At 52.9% G+C, this 21,768-nt stretch overlaps 1 protein-coding gene across 3 annotated transcripts in view; it reads right to left on the reverse strand.

Moving 5' to 3' along the window:
* Positions 1 to 21,768, reverse strand: part of PPP2R2B (protein phosphatase 2 regulatory subunit Bbeta) — a 109,425-nt gene that overhangs the window by 58,166 nt on the left and 29,491 nt on the right. The window contains exon 1 of one of the 3 annotated variants that reach the window (XM_062587009.1): positions 8,927 to 9,066. The exons of the other annotated variants lie outside the window; for them this stretch is intronic. Within the exon in view, the coding sequence (XP_062442993.1) occupies positions 8,927 to 8,996 (70 nt within the window). The 5' untranslated portion in view covers positions 8,997 to 9,066. Of the gene's footprint in view, positions 1 to 8,926; positions 9,067 to 21,768 lie in introns of those variants that run through there. 3 annotated transcript variants of the gene reach the window in all.

Raw genomic sequence — 21,768 nt, forward strand, 5'->3', positions numbered from 1 at the left:
GCGGCCGGCCGGGCTCGGCGCGCGGCCCAGGCCCCTTCCTGCCCGCGGCCCCGCTGCTCCGAGGAGCGTCGCGGCCGGCCGGGCTCGGCGCGCGGCCCAGGCCCCTTCCCGCCCGCGGCCCCGCTGCGCCGAGGAGCGTCGCGGCCGGCCAGGCTCGGCGCGCGGCCCAGGCCCCTTCCCGCCCGCGGCCCCGCTGCTCCGAGGAGCGTCGCGGCCGGCCGGGCTCGGCGCGCGGCCCAGGCCCCTTCCCGCCCGCAGCCCCGCTGCTCCGAGGAGCGTCGCGGCCGGCCGGTCTCGGCGCGCGGCCCAGGCCCCTTCCTGCCCGCGGCCCCGCTGCTCCGAGGAGCGTCGCGGCCGGCCGGTCTCGGCGCGCGGCCCAGGCCCCTTCCCGCGGCCCAGGCCCCTTCCCGCCCGCGGCCCCGCTGCGCCGAGGAGCGTCGCGGCCGGCCGGGCTCGGCGCGCGGCCCAGGCCCCTTCCCGCCCGCGGCGCCGCTGCTCCGGCAGAGCCGCGCGGGCGCTGAGCTCGGGGCCACAGGATGCGCCGTGCCGGGGAAGCGGCCACCTGCGCGGGCACCGGGGCCGCCCGCCGCGGGGGCAGCCGGGCTCCGCGCCGGAGCCAGCGCCTCGGCGCCTCCTCCCGCGCTCCCGCCGCAGCTCCCGGGTCGAGGCGCCGCCGGCCCGCGGGCGCTTGCGGAGCACCAGGAGGGTTCGGCCAGCACCAGACCGCCTCCGGCGTCGGGGGCTTTCCGGCAGCCCGAGCAGCTCTGCGCGGCGACACCCACGAGGGCTCGGCCGGCGACACGCGGCAGTGCAGAAAGCGCGTGGGGTGGCCGTGGGGGCAGTGGCGAGGGGGCAGCCGTGGGGGCCGCGCGCGGGGGCAGACGCAGGGCCGGCTGCCCGGGCGTGCGGGCACGGCCGCGGGGAGCGTGCAGGGCCCACCGCTCTTCAGCCGCCGGCGCCCCGGGACCCCGCTGCCGGCCCTGCGGCCGCCCCGGCACACGCCAAGCAGCGCCCAGCCGGCTCCACGCGGCTCCTCAGCTCCGAGCCCAGCTCCGACCGCAGCTGGCGCTTTGTGCCTGCTCAGCGCGCCGGCATCAGCGCCCCCAGCTCCCAGCCTCAGCCGTGCAACCAAGACTGGGAGGAGCAGGGAGGGAGCAGTTGCTATTTTTAACCTGCCTAATGAGCACGCTGCCGCGTTCGCAGAAACCTCCACTCTGCTTCGCGCGCTGCTCGGCAGGTCTCACCTCCGCGCCGGCCGCACACCTCGGCGGAGGCTGCGGGCGGCCGCCAGCCTGGGCCAGCCGAGCAGCTGGCGTGTTTGCTTTGGAAGGATCTCTGCCACCAACAGCTGACGCCTGCCGAGCCCCCAGGACGGAGCGGAGGCGGTATATGGCCAGAGGGTGGCTGATGACTACTGGTCTGCCAGCACGTTGGCCACTGAGCCCACCCATCATCCTGCCTGGAGCAGGATCTCCCCAGCTGTTCTGGGAAGGAGGTGGTAGGGGTTTGACAGACCCTCGCAGATCCTCTTGCTCACGCAAGTGAACGTAGGAATATTAGTACAAGAGTAAGGCCATGTGGGGTCAAATCAGAAGTGCATATGGTCCGGTATCCCCTCTCCAGCAGACAGTAAGAGATGCATACAAAGATGGCAATCACATAACGTATTTCCACTGATATCCTCCCACCCTCTGTGCAGCTCGGGGGCTTCCTGAGCCAGATGTTATCTCTGCATATTTAGTGTATTTAACAGCCCTCACGACCTTGTGCAGCCTCTTCCTGTAGACGCCAAAAGTTTACAGGGGTTGAACGTGCTGAGGCAGAGAGATCCCCAGATCTGCTCCCCTCTACATGACTGATGCTTTGCTGGATGCTCAGACATTTCTCCAACCCGAGCTCCCTGAGCCCCCACCCTGGCAGAGCCCCAGGGGACCCCAGCCATGCCGCACAACCCAATGCACGCCGCAGATGGCTGTAGGACAGAGCAGCATGCCAAACACTTTGCATTACCTGCCAGCCTCCTCACGGCTGACAGCACAAGGGCAACAAGGTCACTCTGACCTGGAAAGATCACCTGAAATGCCCGGTAAGCCCTCTGATGAGGCATCAGTGATCTAAAGAGACTAGACACACAGCAGGAGCTGGGCTGAGGAGCGAGTGCTTCAAAGACGAGGGGTGAAATGGTGGTAGCACAGAAGAATAACCCCTATAAGCAGGCATGGAGAGAAGTGGATGGGGACGAGGAAATCTGATATGTTATCCCTGCGGTCCCCACCACCACTTCACCAAGTCCTTACGATCCATCTGGAAACCGCAGGATCAGCCTCTCCTGTGCCACAGGGTGCCACAAGAACTCTGGTGTCAGGTTTGGACCTAAAACTGCTGGCAGCTAGTGGAGACGGACCCCTTGCAGGAACACAGTGTGGGGAACACTGGTTTTCAGGCCAGAGTACTCCAGTTTACCATTGGTTTGCATGGGGAGTGGCACAGATTTCCCTGGCATCAGAGGGGGAGCATCTCCCAGCCTCTTCGTGTGGTCCTCACACTGGGCACGCGCAGGGGAAGACGCCCAGCTCCATCCATCACACAGGGGCCCTAAGCCCAGCAGACACGGTCATAGCGACCAGTGACTGTCATGGTCCAGCCACAACTGGTCTAAATTGCTTCATTACCTGCTCCCAGGCATCGTGATAATCCCTGGATTACAGAGTCCCCAAGCACATCTATTCTCTCATTAATCCATGGATTAAAATATCCCCAAGGCAGCTTTGACGCAGTGCACCACAAATGGTGGAGTTACACTGGTCTCCTCTCCTGATCCTGGATTAGGCAGAAGGAGATGTGTCCATGGGTCCTTCTGATCCAATTGGACCAGAGGCTGAAGGAGAAGAAGGGAAGGTCTAAATATAATATAGGCATACAAATAAAAGCATAAAGGAAGGGATTGTGTTTTGTAATCAAAGTACTTACGTGTTAAAACAACAACTTCAAGGAGGTTCCTGGATTAATTAAATTCCAGCCCAGATCATCCTCAAACGGTAATTCACATCATTCGCTACAACAAAAATAACTGACAGCTCTTATCTTGAGCCCAGGACGGGGGTGGGGTGGGATTAATTTACTTCATGCTTTTAAGAAGGGGACTACAGATAGATTTAAGAAAAGAAAAAGAAAAAGTTGCTGTCACAGCCACAGAAAGCTCTTAGCAAATTGATACTGAAAGTGAAAAAGCTTTTAGGTTTCTCGCGCAGTAAAGCCCAGCCCCAGCAAGCAGGCTCATCACTTTAAAAATTCTGCCATGTAAGGCAAACGCACTAACCGCTCTCCACAGAGCGCCCGGGAACGGCTGCCAGCGCATGCGGTGCGCTGTGGCACGGCACGGCACAGCGCGGCATGGCACGGCACGGCACAGCACAGCATGGCACGGTGCGGCGCGGCATGGCGCGCCATGGCACGGCACGGCACGGCATGGCACAGTGCGGCACAGCACGGTACGGCGTGGCACAGTGTGGCACGGCGTGGCACGGCACAGCACGGCATGGCATGGCACGGCACGGCACAGCATGGCACGGTGCGGCACAGCGCAGCATGGCATGGCACAGTGCAGCATGGCACGGCACGGCACGGCGCCCAGGCGCTCGCCGCCTGGCTGCCGGAGGCGGGGAAGCTCCCCGGGCTGGACCTGCGTCCCGCTACCCGAGGGCATCGCTGTCCCGTTGGAACTGCGCTGGCTCCCTCTCCCCGAAACAAACCAGAGGAGCCCGAACGCGCCCGCTGCAACGCGGCAGAGCTGCTCACGCGTCTGCCAGCTCCCGGCAGCCAGGGGCCTCGCCGGGGGGCTGCGAGGGGACTTCTAAGGCCGCGTCTTGCGAGGGCTCCTGGTCACCGGGGCAGGGAGAGGGGCACGCGCGAGCGGAGCTCCGTCCCGGAGCGCGCGCAGCGCAGCGACAGCGGCACCGCGGCGGGGCAGAGGCACACGCACACGGGAACGGTCTGGAGCGCAAGGGTGGTTACGGCTGGGACTAGATTAAACTAGGAAAAGGAAATGAAGGCTTAATGACAGAGTTCTTAGCAGTAAAATCTATCCAGTTTAGGAAACGCTCCCCAAAGAAATTAAATACTCCCTGGGACATCAGCCAGCGCCCGGGAAGAAGAGATCCAGAGACACAGCGTGCGCTGGCCCCAGGGGGACGGGCCCCCCGCTGCCGCCCCGGACAGGCCCCTGTGGCCGGAGCAGGGTCCTCACCCACCACCGCGACCAGCGGAGGAAGGGAAGTGGCACGGAAGGCGAGGCCGGGGGGGACAAAGCCCCGGGAGCAGCCAGAACGGCTCCGAAGAAACCGAACCTGCTGAGAGCGGGAACCAGCAGCCAGAACGGACCCCGAGACTCGGGCGGACGAGCCGCACGGAGCGAGCTCCCCCGCGAGCCGCCACTGCCACCGCAGCGCGGGGCCGTGGCCGCGCGGGGCGCCTGCCGTCGTCATCCCCTCTGCTGCCAACCGCCGGGCTCCCGGATTAGCAGAAGCAAAGCCAAGGCTGGGTCTCAGAGTGCCGTGTTGAAAACTAAGTATCACAGAAATACAAACACTGGCATTTCCCGACTTCAGAGTACTTGTGTTATGATGTTTGCAGTCAAAAGGCACACCACACCCAGTGGCTTCTCCTGCAGTTCATTTGGTATCTGCACCATGGAGCAGGTTAATGGACATCTGGGAGGGTGAGGGCACCTGTCAAGTCTTATCAGATTTTCCTGTGTATTGTACAAAACTAGTGGGCAGGAATATTTATCCACCTAAAAAGGCTACCTGAATGCAGCAAGCTGTACACGCTTACCCCAAGCTGACATCCTGTAGCATTGTGGAAGGGGTAAGGACAGGGATGGAGATGAGAAACCTCCTACCCCTGTCAGCAAGACGTCTGGGGGGGGATGTGCACAGCCCTGCTGCTGCTCAGCTTCGTGCTGAGCTACCACACGGAGGATGGGGTAGTGCCAAGCCAAGCACTGGCCATCCTCAGCCAGGAGCCAGGACTGCAGCCCTGTCCGCAGCGCCACTTCACCAGGAGGACCCCACCACCCCACAAGGCGCTCGGCATCCCTCCACCACCTTGCCCTGCAGCTCTGCTGGTGTAGCGAGGTTGGTACTACGGACGTCTTGCAAAACTCGGCATAAAACATCGTCCCTTTCTGCAGGGTGTGGTCTTGCCCGGCTTGAGCGGTGACAGCTGCCATTCTTGTCCCGCTGGAATTTGTGGAGCACGAGCAGCTCAGTCATGAATGTAATTCTCATTAGAGCGAGAAGCATAGATGGGGTGGGTTAGCACTACTTCTTCTTTGTTGGGAGGCATTTGTCTCCCTGCAAGCCATCCAGAGGACTCGGAGCACTGCCAGGTGAAAAGCAAAGCTATACAAAAAATAAAGCAGCATCTACAATTTGAAGATCTTAGGAGACTGGTATTTTGGGTCAAGTTACTGGAAATGATCCAAATTTGAGAGGAGGGGAGAAGGAGCCTTTAAAATCTCCAGCAAGAATGTCTAAAAGTGGAAGTTGCTCAAAGAATTTATGTTCAAAAGTCTTAATTTGTCCTACTTTCCACCAGGATCTCACTAGAATTGAGAGTGAAAATGGATTTACACAGCCGAACAAACCAAGCATGTATTTTTGAACATTTTTCATGTAAGACTTCCTCTTCTGTGAGAGCAGTATGAAGTCCTGGGCCATCAAACAGCCCCACCAAGAGATCTCTGGTATATTTTTAGCCAGTTCCTTGCACCTGTGGTAAACTTTGTAGCACAACTCACTCATGATGCTCACTATATCTCAGCAACTTAATATTCCTTGGCAACCAAAGTTGAATTAACACCACCAGTAATGTTCCTTCATTAGCAGTAGCTCTGAGTGCCGCACAAGAGCAAGGCATTCAAGCATATGCATCTGAAATACCATCCTCACCCTGCATTTGCATAAAAATACCAGACCTATTTAAGTAGCAACAACACTTCACTGAACCAAATTACATAACCCCATTTATTTCTTCAGTTGAGATGCAAAGGATACTTTCATTTAAAAAATAAGTTTTCATCTCCTGAACAAGCTTTGGAAGGATTTTTAATAGCAGACAGGTTACCAAGCAGGTAATTTTAGGCATATGCTGTTTTCACGAGGAGAAAAAAAACATAACTGAATTATCTTTCTTGATTTTTTTCCCTGCACCACATTACCAAGCTCTGCCACTTCAAAGCACATTCAGCCATCCTCTAGCAGAACAAGTACATGGAGAGTCAGAAGTCCTAAACAGCACAAGGTGGAGAGAAGCTCCAGCCACATACCGATATTCCCACGTACCTCTTCACTCGAGCGACAAACACTGAGGACATCCTGCCTGTAGGTTACCTACTCTACAAACACTTCCGGCTATTTCATTTCTATGGGGACAACTGATTCTAGCTTTCTAGTTTGATGCACGAGGCTCTTCTAAAAAACACCAATATACAATTTGGGGAAATGTACCACAGATTACTAGACTGAACCTTATCACTGAAACTCCAGACTGAAACATCTCCATACCTCCTCGTATGAGATTTCGTATAAGCTGAGATTACTGCAGGCTCATCTCAACCCCTTACCTTTCCCACCTAGGAAAACTGAGCTCTTGGCAGGTTACTACAGAGCAGTTACTTCCCATGTGTTACCTGTTGGCGGCTGCAGCTGCCTTTTACAGCATAGTGATGGCAAATTCTTCCTTCCACAAACCACAGCACAAGACCATGTGAGCCAGGTGACATGGAAATAGGGTAGCTCACCCCATCCTAGCCACTTCACTCTCCTGAAGCCCTGGCTCGCACCTACCCAGAGGGGCAGAAACGTCCCTCCACCACCATGCCAGCCCCCAGTGTTGGTGGGCTGGCACTGACCAGGTGGACGTGGCCTGCCACGTGTGGACACAATGCAGCAGCTCGAGAAGAGCGTCACTGAGCATGAGTGGATTAAGAGATGGGCAGGAACAGACAGACATCGAGTCTCTAACCCCAGCTGCCGTGTGAACGCTGAGCTACACATATTCAACACGAACTTGCATATGCTCTTGTTCAGGGGTCTGCCAGGTACCCAAAGCCCTTTACTGCTGTATTAAGCAGAGGATTTTTCCATTAGATAAACTCTCCTTTAACAATGAGCTAGAGTCATAGAAGTCCCAACCTCTGCATTGTGTATTATCTTTCCCCAGGGCCTTAGGAGCATGAAGCAGCAAGGGAGCCTGTGCAGCCTCTCTGCTACGGAGTCTGTTTTCAGTCTCCTGTAAGGTGTCAGTGCTACCGGGAAAACAGGAATTTCCTGGAGGGGTCAGGGGGGATTTGGTCTTTTGCTTTAGAGTGGCTGCATTTTTCTCCCGAAGCACAGAAGCAAAAAAAGCTTGTGACTGAACGGATGTGGAGTCCACGGCTTTTCAGCAGTCAGAAGCGATGGGGAAGGCGGACCCTTTCCGGCCCCTCCACGTTCCCACCGGCAGAGCCTGCCTCTTGGTGGCAGAGTGCAGCGTCATGTGCCCGCTGCAGCTCGCTCCGGCTGCCGGGACGTGGCAGGGTCCTGCCACCCCTTCCCCACCCCTGCCATAGCATGAGGTTCTCATTCAGACACACCGGTGGCCAGTCCCCACGTGCTCAGCTGGGGCGTGACATTACGCATGTACACCAGGTCTGGCAGCTCTTCACCCCTGCAACACTCAAGCCAGAATACGTATTTCTTCATGCAGGGGCTGGTAGGAAAAATAGCCCTGAGACAACTATTTAACTTCTGTAGCAACGGCTACGCTAGTATTTATCGTATTTCCTAAGATTACAGAAATAATTACAGCCACAGACCACTTGCAGATGCCAGTAAGACAGCCACAGGATAACGAAGCATGCCGTGAAATTGCAGCTCCCTGCCCGCCCTGCATGCCTCGAGCCCTGCCGGCGAGCGCGGCCGCGGCGCTCAGACCCCCCGGCAGAGCTACGCACCGCTCTGCGCAGCGGGAGGCACGGCCCGGGCTGGACGAGCCTCGGCATCGCGGCTCCGAGCGCCATCCGTGCTCACAGCAGGGATGAGCAGACACCGGGGGCTCCTGATAGCAGAGCCAGGTGGAGCCGAGGGAGAGGCTGCCTCGAGCTCGAGCTCGGAGGCGGCCTCAGCCCCGACCCTCTTCCGGCAGGATCCGGCTCTGCTTTAGTTCCCTGGCGTGGGAGTATCTGCTCCCGGCTCCGGGAGACGCAGAGGCTATGGGTGTCTCCGGCTCAAACAGGAGAGTGGGGCCGAGCCCGCGGGCGACGCAGCACATCCACGCCAGCCGCTGCGAATACCTGATTCTTTGACTCATGCACAACTGCAGGAGCAACAAGCCAGGCTTTAATTTGAGCTCTTCCAGCATCCACTGAGGAATAAATGTAGCTGAAAGGGGGGAGGAGGGTGCTCTCCTGTATCCAAGATGTCAGATCTCCTCTGCAAAGCTGGATCCAAAAGGGATCCTTCCCGATGGATCATGCGGTCTGGGTACACGGAGCAGGCGGTGGAGATCACCGGGTTCAGCCGTGCTGAGTCACCGGCAGCGGCTAAGCGAGGGGCAGAGCCCGTCCCGCACGTTTCCCTAGGTCGCCCTTCACGGCAGACCGCGGGGCTCGGAGCCTCGGGCGCCCGCACTGCCGCTTGCGGCAGCCGCCGCCGCTGCGGGCGCAGCCGGGCGCCGCGGGGCTCCAGCGCTCCTGCGGGCGGCCCCGGGCGACGCGGGGCCGGGGCGGCGCGGGGCTCCAGCGCTCCTGCGGGCGGCCCCGGGCGACGCGGGGCCGGGGCGGCGCGGGGCTCCAGCGCTCCTGCGGGCGGCCCCGGGCGACGCGGGGCCGGGGCGGCGCGGGGCCGGGCGCCCGCACCTGCTGCGGTCGCGGGCGGGCACTCACCTTCCGTCGCATAGCTGTGGTCTCGCAGGAAACTGCTGTTGATCTTGCGGGTCTCAACGTCCTCCTCCATTGACGGCGGGCTGGCGGGCGCGGGGCGTCAGCAGCCGCAGCCGCGGATCCATCATCCCCCCCCGCGCCCTGCTCCGCGGCGGCCGGCCGCGAAATGCGGCGGGGGCGGGGGGGCCGCAGGGGCGGTGGAGCCCGCTGGCTCCTCCCACACGGCGCGGATCGGCGCCGCCGCGCTGCGGAGCGCGCCCGCGGCCCCGCTCCGCCCGCCCCGTCGGGGCAGGCGCGGCCGGGCAGGCGGAGCGCGGCGCGGCCCCGCGGACGCTGATGCTCGGGGAATGCTGCTGCCCCATGGGACGCTCCTGCTTGGGGGACCTCCTGCCCCGGGGACGCTCCCGCAGCCGGGATGCTGCTGCTTGGAGGACGCTCCTGCTTGGGGGACCCCCCTGCCCCGGGGATGCTCCCGCAGCCGGGATGCTGCTGCTCGGGGAATGCTGCTGCCCCATGGGACACTCCTGCTTGGGGGACCTCCTGCCCCGGAGACGCTCCCGCGGCAGGGATGCTGCTGCTTGGAGGACGCTCCTGCTTGGGGGACCCCCCTGCCCCGGGGATGCTCCCGCAGCCGGGATGCTGCTGCTCGGGGAATGCTGCTGCCCCATGGGACACTCCTGCCTGGGGGACCCTCCTGCCCCGGAGACGCTCCCGCGGCAGGGATTCTGCTGCTTGGGGAATGCTCCTGTCCCCTGGGACACTCCTGCCCCATGGGACACTCCTGCTTGGGGGACCCCCTGCCCTGGGGACACTCCTGCACAGAGTAACATGCGTGTCCTGGGGGTGCTCCTGCTCCAGTGAATGCTCGTCCCCAACCTGCATGAGCCAAATGCAAAAACACAGCCTTCAGGGGGTCTGATGACAGACCATTTTTAGGGGGTACTGCACACAGGGGCAGAAAAAGAGTGCTGGCATGAAAAAACAGGTGTCTGTGGGCAGGGCAGTGCACTGAGGGCCACGGTTGAGCCACAGATGCTCGACAGTTTGTGAGTGTGAAGATGGATGCGTGTAAGGGGACTGGTGACTGTCACAGAGCATCAGCACAGGAGCTAGTGAGGAACTGAGGGCCTCCGTTTTCAGGGCATGTTTTCGAAAGGGCAGGCTGTGTTCTGGCCCCACCACGTGATGCACACTGCAGGGAAACAGTTGCTCTTCAGGAGGCATCAGGGTCTTGTCAGGTCGTTCAGAGAAGTACTGAGCTTTGGCACTGACTGAGGCAGGAAGAAACTAACAGGAGGTGACTTCTACCTCTACTGAGCAAAGCTACAGCTCCCTAATCGGTGGGCACAGGAGCAGTCACGGAGCCCCATGGTGCTGGGCATCCTGCTCCCCAGCACCGCGGGAGCACTGCCTGCACTGGAGAACCCCCGCCACCAGCACCACACACCCGGGCCAGTGCGGCGCCACGGTGGCTCGGCAAGGGCGCTCTGCTGCTGCGGGGCCGGGACTCCGCCGCAGCAAAAGCGACGCTTGGTGTCCGCCTCTCTGCAGCAGAGGAGCTATCGTGGCTGCTCTGGGCTGCATCAGGAGGGAGCAACGTTGTTACTGGGATCAGAAGGTGCATAATGGATGGGTGAACGGACAAAGATGCTGGATGCCACTGTAAGATATGGCGGTGCGCTGCAGCTCCACTTCCTCCCCTAACTACAGTATTGCAATTCAAATGTCACTGGCAAGATGCAAGATCCTGCAGCCTGCGTTATTCCGCGGAGATTGCCCCAGCTCCTTGGGCACCGCTCCCTTCAGAGGAGGTGCCAGCAACAGCACCCCTCAGAGAGGCGGCGTAAGGGCTCCAGGACGCAGACCTGCTGATGGGACAGCCCATGCTCCAGCCAGAGCAGCCCACCGAAGGAGTGTGGGGATCCTCTCGGATGAGCCCGACTGGCGCGACAGGAAAATCTTTCTGCCCCGCATCGCGACCTCGCTACGAAAGGGGAGCTCCCAAGCCTCAGCTGCTTGGTTCTTGCTGTCACAGGGCGGCTGGTACAAGGCACTGAGCAGCTGCACCGCAGGGGACGCTGGCACTCACGAACACGTTTTCGCAACTCCAAGGCTTTGCCAGCTGACCAACATCACAGGCCATCTGTTCACCTGGGCATCACCTGTGGGACGAGCCACCCACACTCAACAGACAAGCACAAACCTGAGGTCTCCATGCCCAGGTCCTTACCCGGTTGTTACTGAATGCGACTTCCCTGGTATAATCACCAGACACGTTTAAACTAGGCAAAAGCACTGTAGTTATGGCTGATACCATTCTCAGTTGCGTCAGGCTCAATCCACAGGTTAGTGTGAATTCACCTCAGCGCAACAAGGCACGAGACCTGGCCCTGGTTTCATGGCAAAGCGCATAAACGTACTTACCAAAGCTCTCTTCCAGGCTGAAAGGAGTCATAGCAGCAACATGGTTTATTAAAAGTAAGCTCGGTGCTGCGGCTAACTCCTTATACTGTTGCGCACATGACAGCGAAGGAGACTGGTGCCCGAGCACGGCGCTCCGGTTCTCAGAACTGCTGCTGACCCTGGGCAAGCCAACAGCCACCCCTGTGCTTGTGTCCCCCTGTCCATAAAGAGGAGCAACAACCGCAACCGCCGCAGCAAAGCGGACAAGCCAAAGAAGGATTAAAAACCAAGAGAATATACCCGGGAATGTGACTGCTTCTACCTGCAATGTGTGCTCGCTTGCAGGCACACACTTGTGCAGGTACCCACACTCTGCACGGGGGCCAGGGGCAATCTGCCTTAAACGATCTCCACCCCCAAAAGAAAAATAAAGACGGATTTCTAATGATCAAGTATCACTACATTACATCCTCCCAAGCTTCAGTCAAAAGGCAAGGCCCAGCTAATCAGAAGTCCCAGGAATGCTTATGAATATTATTTATGAAACAAACACAAACCAGCAACCTCCCTCCCTTTCTCTTCAGCAGGCTTCTGACTTCGGAGTATTTCCATTTTAATCAGCGCCAATACCTTCCTTCTTTATTAACTAGAAAAATTATTCTCCACATTTTCCATGAATTATAACTATGTATTCGTAAGTCCTGCAAAGTTTTTCAATATACCATATCATTTAAATACCTCCACAAGCCACCTGTTTGTTACGCATTTTGCAAAGGACCTGCTTCATGAAATCCATTTATTCTCAGCTTTTTAAAACCCAGGAACAAGCCTTTACAATAACTAAAAGCATTAGCTGTCCTAAGCAGGAATCCATTTGCAGATTAAATTCACCAAAGGTCAGCTTGTAGCTGTCACTGTTTTCCAAACCCCCAGGTGTCTACGTTATATACTTTGACATATCTTGAAGAGTCAGAGCACTTTCCACTCCACTGATTTTTGCTTCAATTAGAATAGGTCTAAGAGCCGCTGTGTGCAGGTTTCTATGGGACCAAAACAGTGTATTAATAATAATTGAATCAAACCTCTGATTTTAATCTCAGCACAAAACTTGCACAAAAAACTTCCTTCAGCTAATTTATTTTTACCTTCATATCCATGAGCACTAAATCCATTTTCCTAATTACAGTCTAGGTTAAAATGCTAGCTTCATTGTTTTAAACTGTTAAATGTATTATTAGATAAGGAAATTTCTTTTAAACTTGCAAGAATTATTTCTATTGATTAATTTTGCTCATGCCACATATATATTACTTCCATTTAATATCCTCCTGATAGCCCTTCCTGTATTTTAATTATCTCCATTTAACTAAAACTGACAGGTCCTTTCAGGTGGGATGAGTCATTTGCATTCGGAAGTTCAGTGTCTGCTCTCAGATTATTTCATGTCCTTCAGGCAAGGCTGTTTGATCCCCGCGCGTCTCCGATCCTTGGGCCGGGGCGAGCCTTCGGGGGCGCGGGGCAGCGAGGATGGCTGCCAGGTGCAGGAGCCACCGGAGCACCCGGCCCGGCCACCGGGACGCCGGGTGGGAAAAGCCGAGGTCCCGGCACCGTCTCCAGAGCCAGCGCCCACCCAGATGCCTCTAGGTCTCCCAGCCTTGCATCTTTTCCCACTGTTCGAAGCGGCTCTGTCCACTGGGTGATTTATTCGGCTGTAATTGGATTTGTGTGCACTTCACTTTCAATTCGAACGATGCCAACGGTGACTGTTGTGGTGCTGGTGGCTTCTTGGATTTTATGACCTCCGATGGACGCTTCTGGCATGCAGCCTGCACATCCCGCCTCTCGGGCTCTGTCCCTGGAGCCCCCCTGCCTGCCAGGGCCGCACGGGGCCGAGCTCCCGGGAGCCAGGCCGAGCCTGCACCCCGCGCAGCCAGCCCCGCATCACTGCAGGCTGCAGGATAGCTCAATGAAGAGCGAGTTTCTGAGCAGCTTCCTAGCGCTACTGTGATCTGCACTCTACAGAAACGAACGCATCAGAGATCACAGCAAGATGAGCTGTTTCTCCGCACCGTTCTTGGTAAGCGGCGGACTTGACACTGCTTGGAGCGCTGCGTATCGTTTCTGAAGAGCAGGACATATGGTGGCGAGCAGGGGGTACTGGGAAGAGATATTAACTTTGTATATAGGAAATCACAGCAGGAATAAATATTTAATTGCAAATGCTTGAAAGAGAAATAACATCTTTCTTGACAGTGCACTTAAATGCGTATGTAAATTAATTAGAGTTTGTAACATTCATTGCATCAATCATTACTTTGTAAAGTGATGTAATCTCTTAGACCCAGTATTGCCTTCCTAAATGCTACTTTAGTTCTGAAAACACAGCTGACTAAATTATGTTGTTTTCTTACAAAGGAAAGTTTTCTCCCAGGGTGCTCTTGCAGAGTTTTCAAATTAAGGAGACAATACAAACAATATCTGCCATTATTTATACTAACCAAGTATGCATGTCTTGGGCATGTAAGGCCATGCCTTCACTGAAAGTCCATCTCCTGTGCAGGAGGGGAAACACAGAATAACGGAACGGTTGAGGTTGGCAGGAACCTTTGGAGATCATCTAGACCAACCCCTCTGTTCAAGCAGAGTCACCTAGAACATGTTAAACAGGATTGTGTCCAGGCAGGTTTTGAATATCTCCAGAGAAGGAGACTCCACAACCTCTCTGGGCAACCTGTTCCAGTGCTCTGTCACCCTCGTTGGAAAGAAGTTACGTGCTAGTGTGACACTGCTACAGCTTGCACTAAAGTTGGGACCTAATTTTTGATCTGAGTGAAGGTCATGTCACAAAATTAATATTCGAAGAAGGAGAGCACTTAAAGTTCTTGCACAAATTCTCATATCATGTCCAGTTCCAAATACATCTACAAATGTGCTCAATCTTCTGCTAGCAGATTCCAGGAGACAGAGCCCTTCAAATCTGAGAAGCTAATTAAGCAGCAAAAATGGGGTAATTATGCTCCTATTATCCCACATGTAATTGGTGTCATCCAATCAGGGTGCTGGCTGCTGGCCCTTATTTAAGGGGTGACACTAAGCGGAATCATAGAATCATAGAATCAGTAAGGTTGGAAGGGATCTCTGGAGATCATCTAGTCCAACCGCCCAGGGTCACCTAGAGCATGTTAGACAGGTTTGTGTCCAGGCAGGCCTTAAAGATCTCCAGAGAAGGAGACTCTACAACCTCTCTGGGCAACCTGGTCCAGTGCTCCGTCACTCTCAGTGAAGAAATTCCCCCTCACGTTCAGGCAGAACTTCCTGTGCTTCAGTTTCTGCCCATTGCCTCTAGTCCTGTCACATGGGACAACTGAAAAGAGTTTGGCCCCATCCCCTTGACACCCTCCCTTCAGGGACTTACACACATTGGTAAGATCCCGCCTCAGTCTTCTCTTCCCCAGGCTAAACTGGCCCAGCTCTCACAGCCGTTCCTCATGGGCAGATGCTCCAGACCTCTGATCATTTTTGTAGCCCTACACTGGACTCTCTCCAGTAGCTCCATATCTCTCTTATACTGTGAAGCCCAGAACTGGACGCAGTACTCGAGATGAGGCCTCCCCAGGGCAGAGTAGAGGGGCAGGATCACCTCCCTCGACCTGCTGGCAACACTCTTCCTAATGCACCCCAGGAGACCATTGGCCTTCTTGGCCACAAGGGCACATTGCTGGCTCATGGTCAATTTGTCATCCACCAGCACTCCCAGGTCCTTCTCTGCAGAGCTGCTCTCCAGAAGGTCAGCCCCCAGCTTGTACTGGTGCCTAGGGTTATTTCTCCCTAGGTGCAGGACTCTGCACTTGCCCTTGTTGAACCTCAGGAGGTTCCTCTCCGCCTTCATGGTCTCCAGCCTGTTCAGGTCTCTCTGAACGGCAGCACAGCCCTCAGGTGTGTCAGCCACTCCTCCCAGCTTGGTATCATCACCAAACTTGCTGAGGAGGCACTCTGTCCCCTCATCCAGGTCATTGAGGAAGAAGTTGAACAGGATGGGGCCCAGTACTGAGCCCTAGGGGACACCACTAGCCACAGGCCTCCAACCAGACTCTGTGCCACTGACAACAACCCTCTGAGCTCTGCCTTTCAGCCAGTTCTCAAGCCACCTCACTGTCCACTCATCTAACCCACACTTCCTGAGGTTCTCTAGGAGGATGTTATGGGAGGCAGCATCAAAAGCCTTGCTGAAGTCAAGGTACACAACGTCCACTGCTGTTCCCTCATCTACCCAGCCAGTCATTCCATCCTAGAAGGCTATCAGATTGGTTAAGCAGGATTTCCCCTTGGGGAATCCATGCTGGCTACTCCTGATAACCGTTTTTTTCTTCATATGTCTGGAGATGGCATCCAGGAATAGGAGGCTGTCACAGGGCAGAGACCCCTGTGCTATACACACATTGAAAGAACTGCGTTAACAAGAAGCCGGAGCCCTCTTTCAATCCCAAGTGCTGAAGACATCTGACACCAGACCAAGGGCATCCCTGTGTTAGCCACAGCTCTGCGGGGAACCCCGCTGCCGGGAATGGCATCTCGTCACACGTGACCAGTCAGGCATTCAGTCCCCCTTATCTGGGCCCGGGGACTCTCCCCTTTGCTCCACAGCTCATCTGCAACCCGGCCTTCCCTCGGTGATGCCTGAGCGGGACATTGGGGCTGGCAATGCTCGGTACCCCGCGGTACGCTCGGAGTACCAGACAGCTCCCGACCCTGCTTCGCAGACATGGCCTGGAACACACGCAGTGCTCGCGGACCCCCTCGGCCCTTGCATTTACAGTGCACGGCCGGTTACAGCTCTCCGGTTGCATGTACTTTCTTCAAGAAAACAGAGGCCATCTGTGGCAATGCAAAGGGAAAATGACCTTCTTTGAAATAACCATGCAGGGTGAGTCCTTGTCTCAGGTAGCAGTGGGAAAATGGGAGCGAATTCAGGCCTTTCACTGGAGATGTTTTGCCATCAATAACCGGATGATTTTATCAGTCACCTTGCAGCCGAGCACACCTCAAAAGCAGCAGCTCTTTCCTCAGCCTTTGGGGGCTTTATCGGCCCATCAGCACCTTGGAGCACCCTCCGCCGTGCCTGTGTTCGTCCCCGCACTGCTTCCCGCCATGCCAGAGGCTGCCTGCAGCTCCCAATCTTTCCTCCGATGCCCTCCACAGCCGGTGGATACATACTATCCCACCCTACTGATGGGCACACCCTCACGTGTGTGGGTGCCCCTCACGTTCAGGCAGAACTTCCTGTGCTTCAGTTTCTGCCCATTGCCTCTTGTCCTGTCACATGGGACAACTGAAAAGAGTTTGGCCTCGTCTCCTTGACACCCTCCCTTCAGATACTTGTACACACTGATGAGATCCCCCCTCAGTCTTCTCTTCCCCAGGCTGAAGAGGCCCAGCTCTCACAGCCGTTCCTCATGGGGCAGGTGCTCCAGCCCTGTGATCATATTCGTAGCCCTGCGTTGGACTCTCTCCAGTAGGTCCAGTTGTCTATGCAAACACTTCTACTGTTTCTCACTCTCAGGGGCTTTTACTTATTTATTCGAAAGCTTGTAGCACTCTCTAATTTCACCCATGGCAGGGATTATACTCTCCACCTTGCATGGCATTAGATACAACAAATATCTTAAAAACAACAAAGCTGTTGCACATGCACATTGCCACCACCATGGTAGTGCCCACAAATGTGGGCTTCCTTCATAGGGCACCTGATACATCTCCCTTTGCATGCACAGATAGTGCACAGGCAAGCTAGTGAGACACATTCTTTCAGTGCAAAGTTGCACAGATTTTGCTCACAAAGCGTCAGGGTTTGCGTCCATTTGCGCACACGGTTTCATGTACAGTGTAGGAAGGGCATGTTAGCACAGAGCTTTGCACAGAATTGAGGTCAGATACTTGGATTTAATCAAGCGCAACCATCAAATCACAATCTCAGCAGAACTATTTCAGAGAAGAAATATTTCTGCTATTAAATGATTTAAAGTTTCACATTTTTTTTCTCTGTTCTTCTGAAAACAGTGATAACTGAAGATCACTGCAATTATCAGCATCAGAAATCAGTAGAAACTCTTCCCCTACACTGGGCTAATGCCCCTTCAAAAATCGGATGTGAAAAAGACGACTTTTATGAACCATGTTTTCAGGATATTCCTTTGTGTCATCTCACTATGTACTTCGGATATTATTTTTTATGAAAAATGAATCATTTTGTCATGTTTATCTGTAATTCTGCCTGTGCTTTTTATCAGATTTTAAGAGTCTACCACAAATTTCATAGATATCTACATACACACACATGTGTATATGCACTATATATGGTTTTATACACACACACACACATATATCTTATGGATTGCAAAAGTTACATGAATACTTAGAGAGAAATAACAATGGACTACATTGAAATTAGAGATGAAAAAATCTCAGCTAATTGAGTCTCTTAACAGAAGACCTGGATTATCTACTGATTATTCCATGGCAATTTCACATATTTTTCTGTAGCTCATGGTTTCCCCGAGGGTGGCATAATGCCGCTGCACCCCAGGAACGCCGTAACCTGCACAGCAGATCCATGGGCATTCAGGCAGGCACCATGAAAGTTTCCTGGGGCAGCGACCTGCTGGCAGCGGTGGCCTGGGCTGGTGGCGCGCGTCGGCCGCAGCAATGCACCCACCTCCTCTCCTCCCAGGCTGCAGCTGGGCAGGCGGAGATAAATCCTGCCACTCGTTAAGTGTGGTTAATTTTTCAATGCACACACCAATGCAGCAAGCTGCCACTCCATAAACAAAGGCACAGGGATTAGTTTTGTTCATTTAGTTCCCCATCCTTAACACTGTTTCCCTTATTAGTGTTTTGAAATGGCCCAAAACAGTATGGAAACAACCAGCCTGATTCTGACCTCAGCTGCGTCAGGGAACATCCAGAGCAACGCTCCCAAGCAAGGTAAGGGTGTGATGGGAATCAGACGTCCTACCCTCCGTGGCTGCGCTTTAACCATCAATCCTTGCCACAGTGCTGAAGAGCTGAAAAATGAGAATGGGAAGGAAAAAGCCTGTTGTCAGGGAAGCAGAGGTCTGCACCTCTCCCAGACGCTTCTGAGGTGCTCATGCTTTGTAGCGAGGGGTGCAGGTTTAACACCCTGTGCTAGCGGAGCACCCACGCTAACCCTGGATTACGCCCACGTGCCTGGGGGCGGCACACGGTCCCCCCTGCTGCCCGGCTCGACTTCTCTCCGCGCTACGGACCGGTCCCAAGGCCACCATGTCGTTATCAGAGCCGTCACCGCAGCCACCGACCGCGCCACAAGCAGGCAGCCGTTCCCTACGGAAATAAGGCTTCCCACCTCCCAGCATTTCTGCAGTTACTGCAGAAGCCGCCTAAACCTTCCTAGAACTGTCTCACCTGAGAACGCCGCTCTTAATCATGAACACAAGAATTTAATTTTAAAAGCAGCTTTTCTCAAGTCAAATTTTCTTTTTGCTTGTCAGTTCACGCCTTGCAGTACAACTGACACCAGGACTGTGAATATGCAATACAAAGAAAGCACTTCCAGGAAACCCATGCTACGCGTTATTTCTCCCTTTACTGTATGGATGATCTAGCCATAACATAGCAGTTTTCTCTGCATTATAACTACTAAACGCCTTGCAGAATACATACAATATACCCAATAAATGGAATGAGATAAGAATATTTCATGAGGATCCCGTACTTCTATACCCTTTGAAGGATACAGTGGGAACTGTCACATGTTCCTTACATCAGAGACATAATTAGCTTAAATACTTATATGGTAAATAGGATTTGTTGTTTGTAAAGATTAAGGCCACATGTTATACCATCAGTGTATTAGAATTAGTTGAGCATAGCTTATGCTAAGGAATACGGTTTTGCTTGGAGGCAGTTATTCTGAGTGGTACTACAAGTGCGGTCTACTGTTTTTTGTTATTTTATTTTGCTAATAAACTCCACCAGCACATGACAATGAAATGTCAAAAATTGATTTATATTGGTTTGGTAGCCAGGCCTGAAAAATCACTATGAGACACAAATACAGCAGGTCTTCTGGGGACTAGAAGCACTATATATAGAGTGCACTACCCATGTACACTGCACGTTGCAATACATAAATACTGGCTCCTTGCCTCATACTGCTTACAGCCTACTGTGGAGGAATACGATACAAGGGATAAAGAGAATGCAAGATGATACTGGAACTTTGTTCATGAGACAACCATTATAGGAAGTCTAAGGCTGAATAGCTAAATTCAGTGATTAAGGACTGGAAAAATAAAGGCAACATTTTATTTCCTCAGTTTTCCACATTGATTTATTTTCAGTTGGTGAAGAAAATCACTGTGTTAATTCCACTATATCACAGAGTGCCACAATTACCCAAATGTTTTATATTAGATTAGGTCATAATATAGGAGGAGAACACGTGAATTTTCATGTGCATTTGAGTGGAACAAATACTGTAAAATTATATTCAAGATCATCTACTTATCTTCCAAATGATTGCATATTTCAGCCATGTGTGTATCCCTTTTCATCTACTATTCATAAAACCTGTTATATATGAGCTTGGTTTTTCACAGGCATACTAGAAACCGGCTGCTGTTGGTGAGTATTTGCATGCAAACTGGCTGCATAAGAGCGTTTCGTATTTGTCATTCATTGCTCTCCTACTTAAAAAACTTCAATCTTCAAACCAAAGGGAGAAAACAATTCCACGGAGCAGAGATGACAATCACACACCTCCATAACGGAAAAATCTGAAAGCTATCAAATCACCGAGTCTCAAAATTGCTTATCCATCAGCTGGAGGATCAGAAGAAGGAAGAAAAGGAGAAACTGGGATCAGTTTAGTAGCAGAAAAAGCTAAGTTTGTCGCACAATGTATTTATACAGAGCACTGGGATGTTTCCCAGTGTATCCCAGGAAGAGACACCATTTGTAACAACGGCTATTTAGTATATATTCTAGTTAAATCAGCACTGAATATACAAGATTTCATACGGCCTCAAAACTAGACTTTATTTGAAAGAATGTATGCCAATAAGAGACACCAAAATATCCATGTAGTTTACTGCACTGCCTTCATTTAATTTGGCCATGGGCTACATCAAAAAGTAATGAAATACTGGTATATACTAAACTAGAGATGCCTACATCTTATAATATGAGCGCACAGGAAATTCTACAACATTGTAAAACTTAGCACTAGGATTATTATTTCATAAAAAATATTCCACTTGTCCTCAAACATCAGCTAGCAAGGGACATGAGGAAAATGCTCAGATCCAGCTTTGCCATCTTCGTAAAACTGAAAGCACAAAGGCTAATCACTCAGACAGGATTAATTTCCCAAACAAAATCACACTGCATATGTGGCTGAGCAGAAATCTAGACCTATATTGGGATTAATTTAAGAAAGCTTCGTAACCATCAGAAGGATAAGTTTTCAAAACAACTCTCAAGATAATAAGGAAAGTCAGGGATTGCTTTGCAGTACCATACACCATAGACAAATCAGTGAAAGAGTATTCTCTATTTGCATATTTTCATGCACTGAAACATCCCTAGGTCTTACAAATTTCTGTCAAATTCAAGTAAAAACAAGCCAGTGAATAAAAGAAAAATCTTAAAGAATTAGGGACAAATTCACCAGATTCATTCTGTGATGATAATTTTAGTCATTATTTGTAAAAATAGGAAAAAAAAAACATGTTTAGAAACACTGATGATTTGGAATCATTTCTTATTTGTTTTCGATGATAAATATAAATACAAACAATTGGAGAAAATACTTACGATTGGCTTAGGTAATAGAGCTTAATGTGGAATATTTCTAAAAGTAATTCTGCGAACTGAATGCAGACTGACTGCAAACTATTTTATACCAGTAGAATGTGTTATTGAATACCGTTGAGAGTCACTACAATGGCATGTATTACAAATACATCTCATATTATAAATCATGTTGCTTTATTAGTCGCAGTGCAGTTTTCCCAATAATATATATGTTAATTCACGAACCTTTGCAATCTACAGCAAACCGACTTGCCAGGAAAAAAGCACATCTTCCAGGTACCAAGCACACAATGACGTCTAATTGTTCACTCCAGATCTACCCTTCACAATAAGAATATTTAAGAGAATTGGGCGTTCTCAAGGACTGCCCTCATGAACAAAGCAAATAACAACTATGTAGTTATGGGGTATCTCACACAACTTTTGTTTGAACTCTATTCAAAAGAAAATGAATGCTACAGTAGGGATAAAATAGACTGATCTTGTATTTATGCATGCATATACATATACTTTTCACATTGCAATCTAGTTGTGCCCCACAAGCGTTATTGCCATCTTTTGTATTGCCCTTACCAAGTCTAGGATGTCTG

The sequence above is a fragment of the Rhea pennata genome, chromosome 14 (assembly GCF_028389875.1).
Source record: "Rhea pennata isolate bPtePen1 chromosome 14, bPtePen1.pri, whole genome shotgun sequence".
NCBI classification, from domain to species: Eukaryota; Metazoa; Chordata; class Aves; order Rheiformes; family Rheidae; genus Rhea; species Rhea pennata.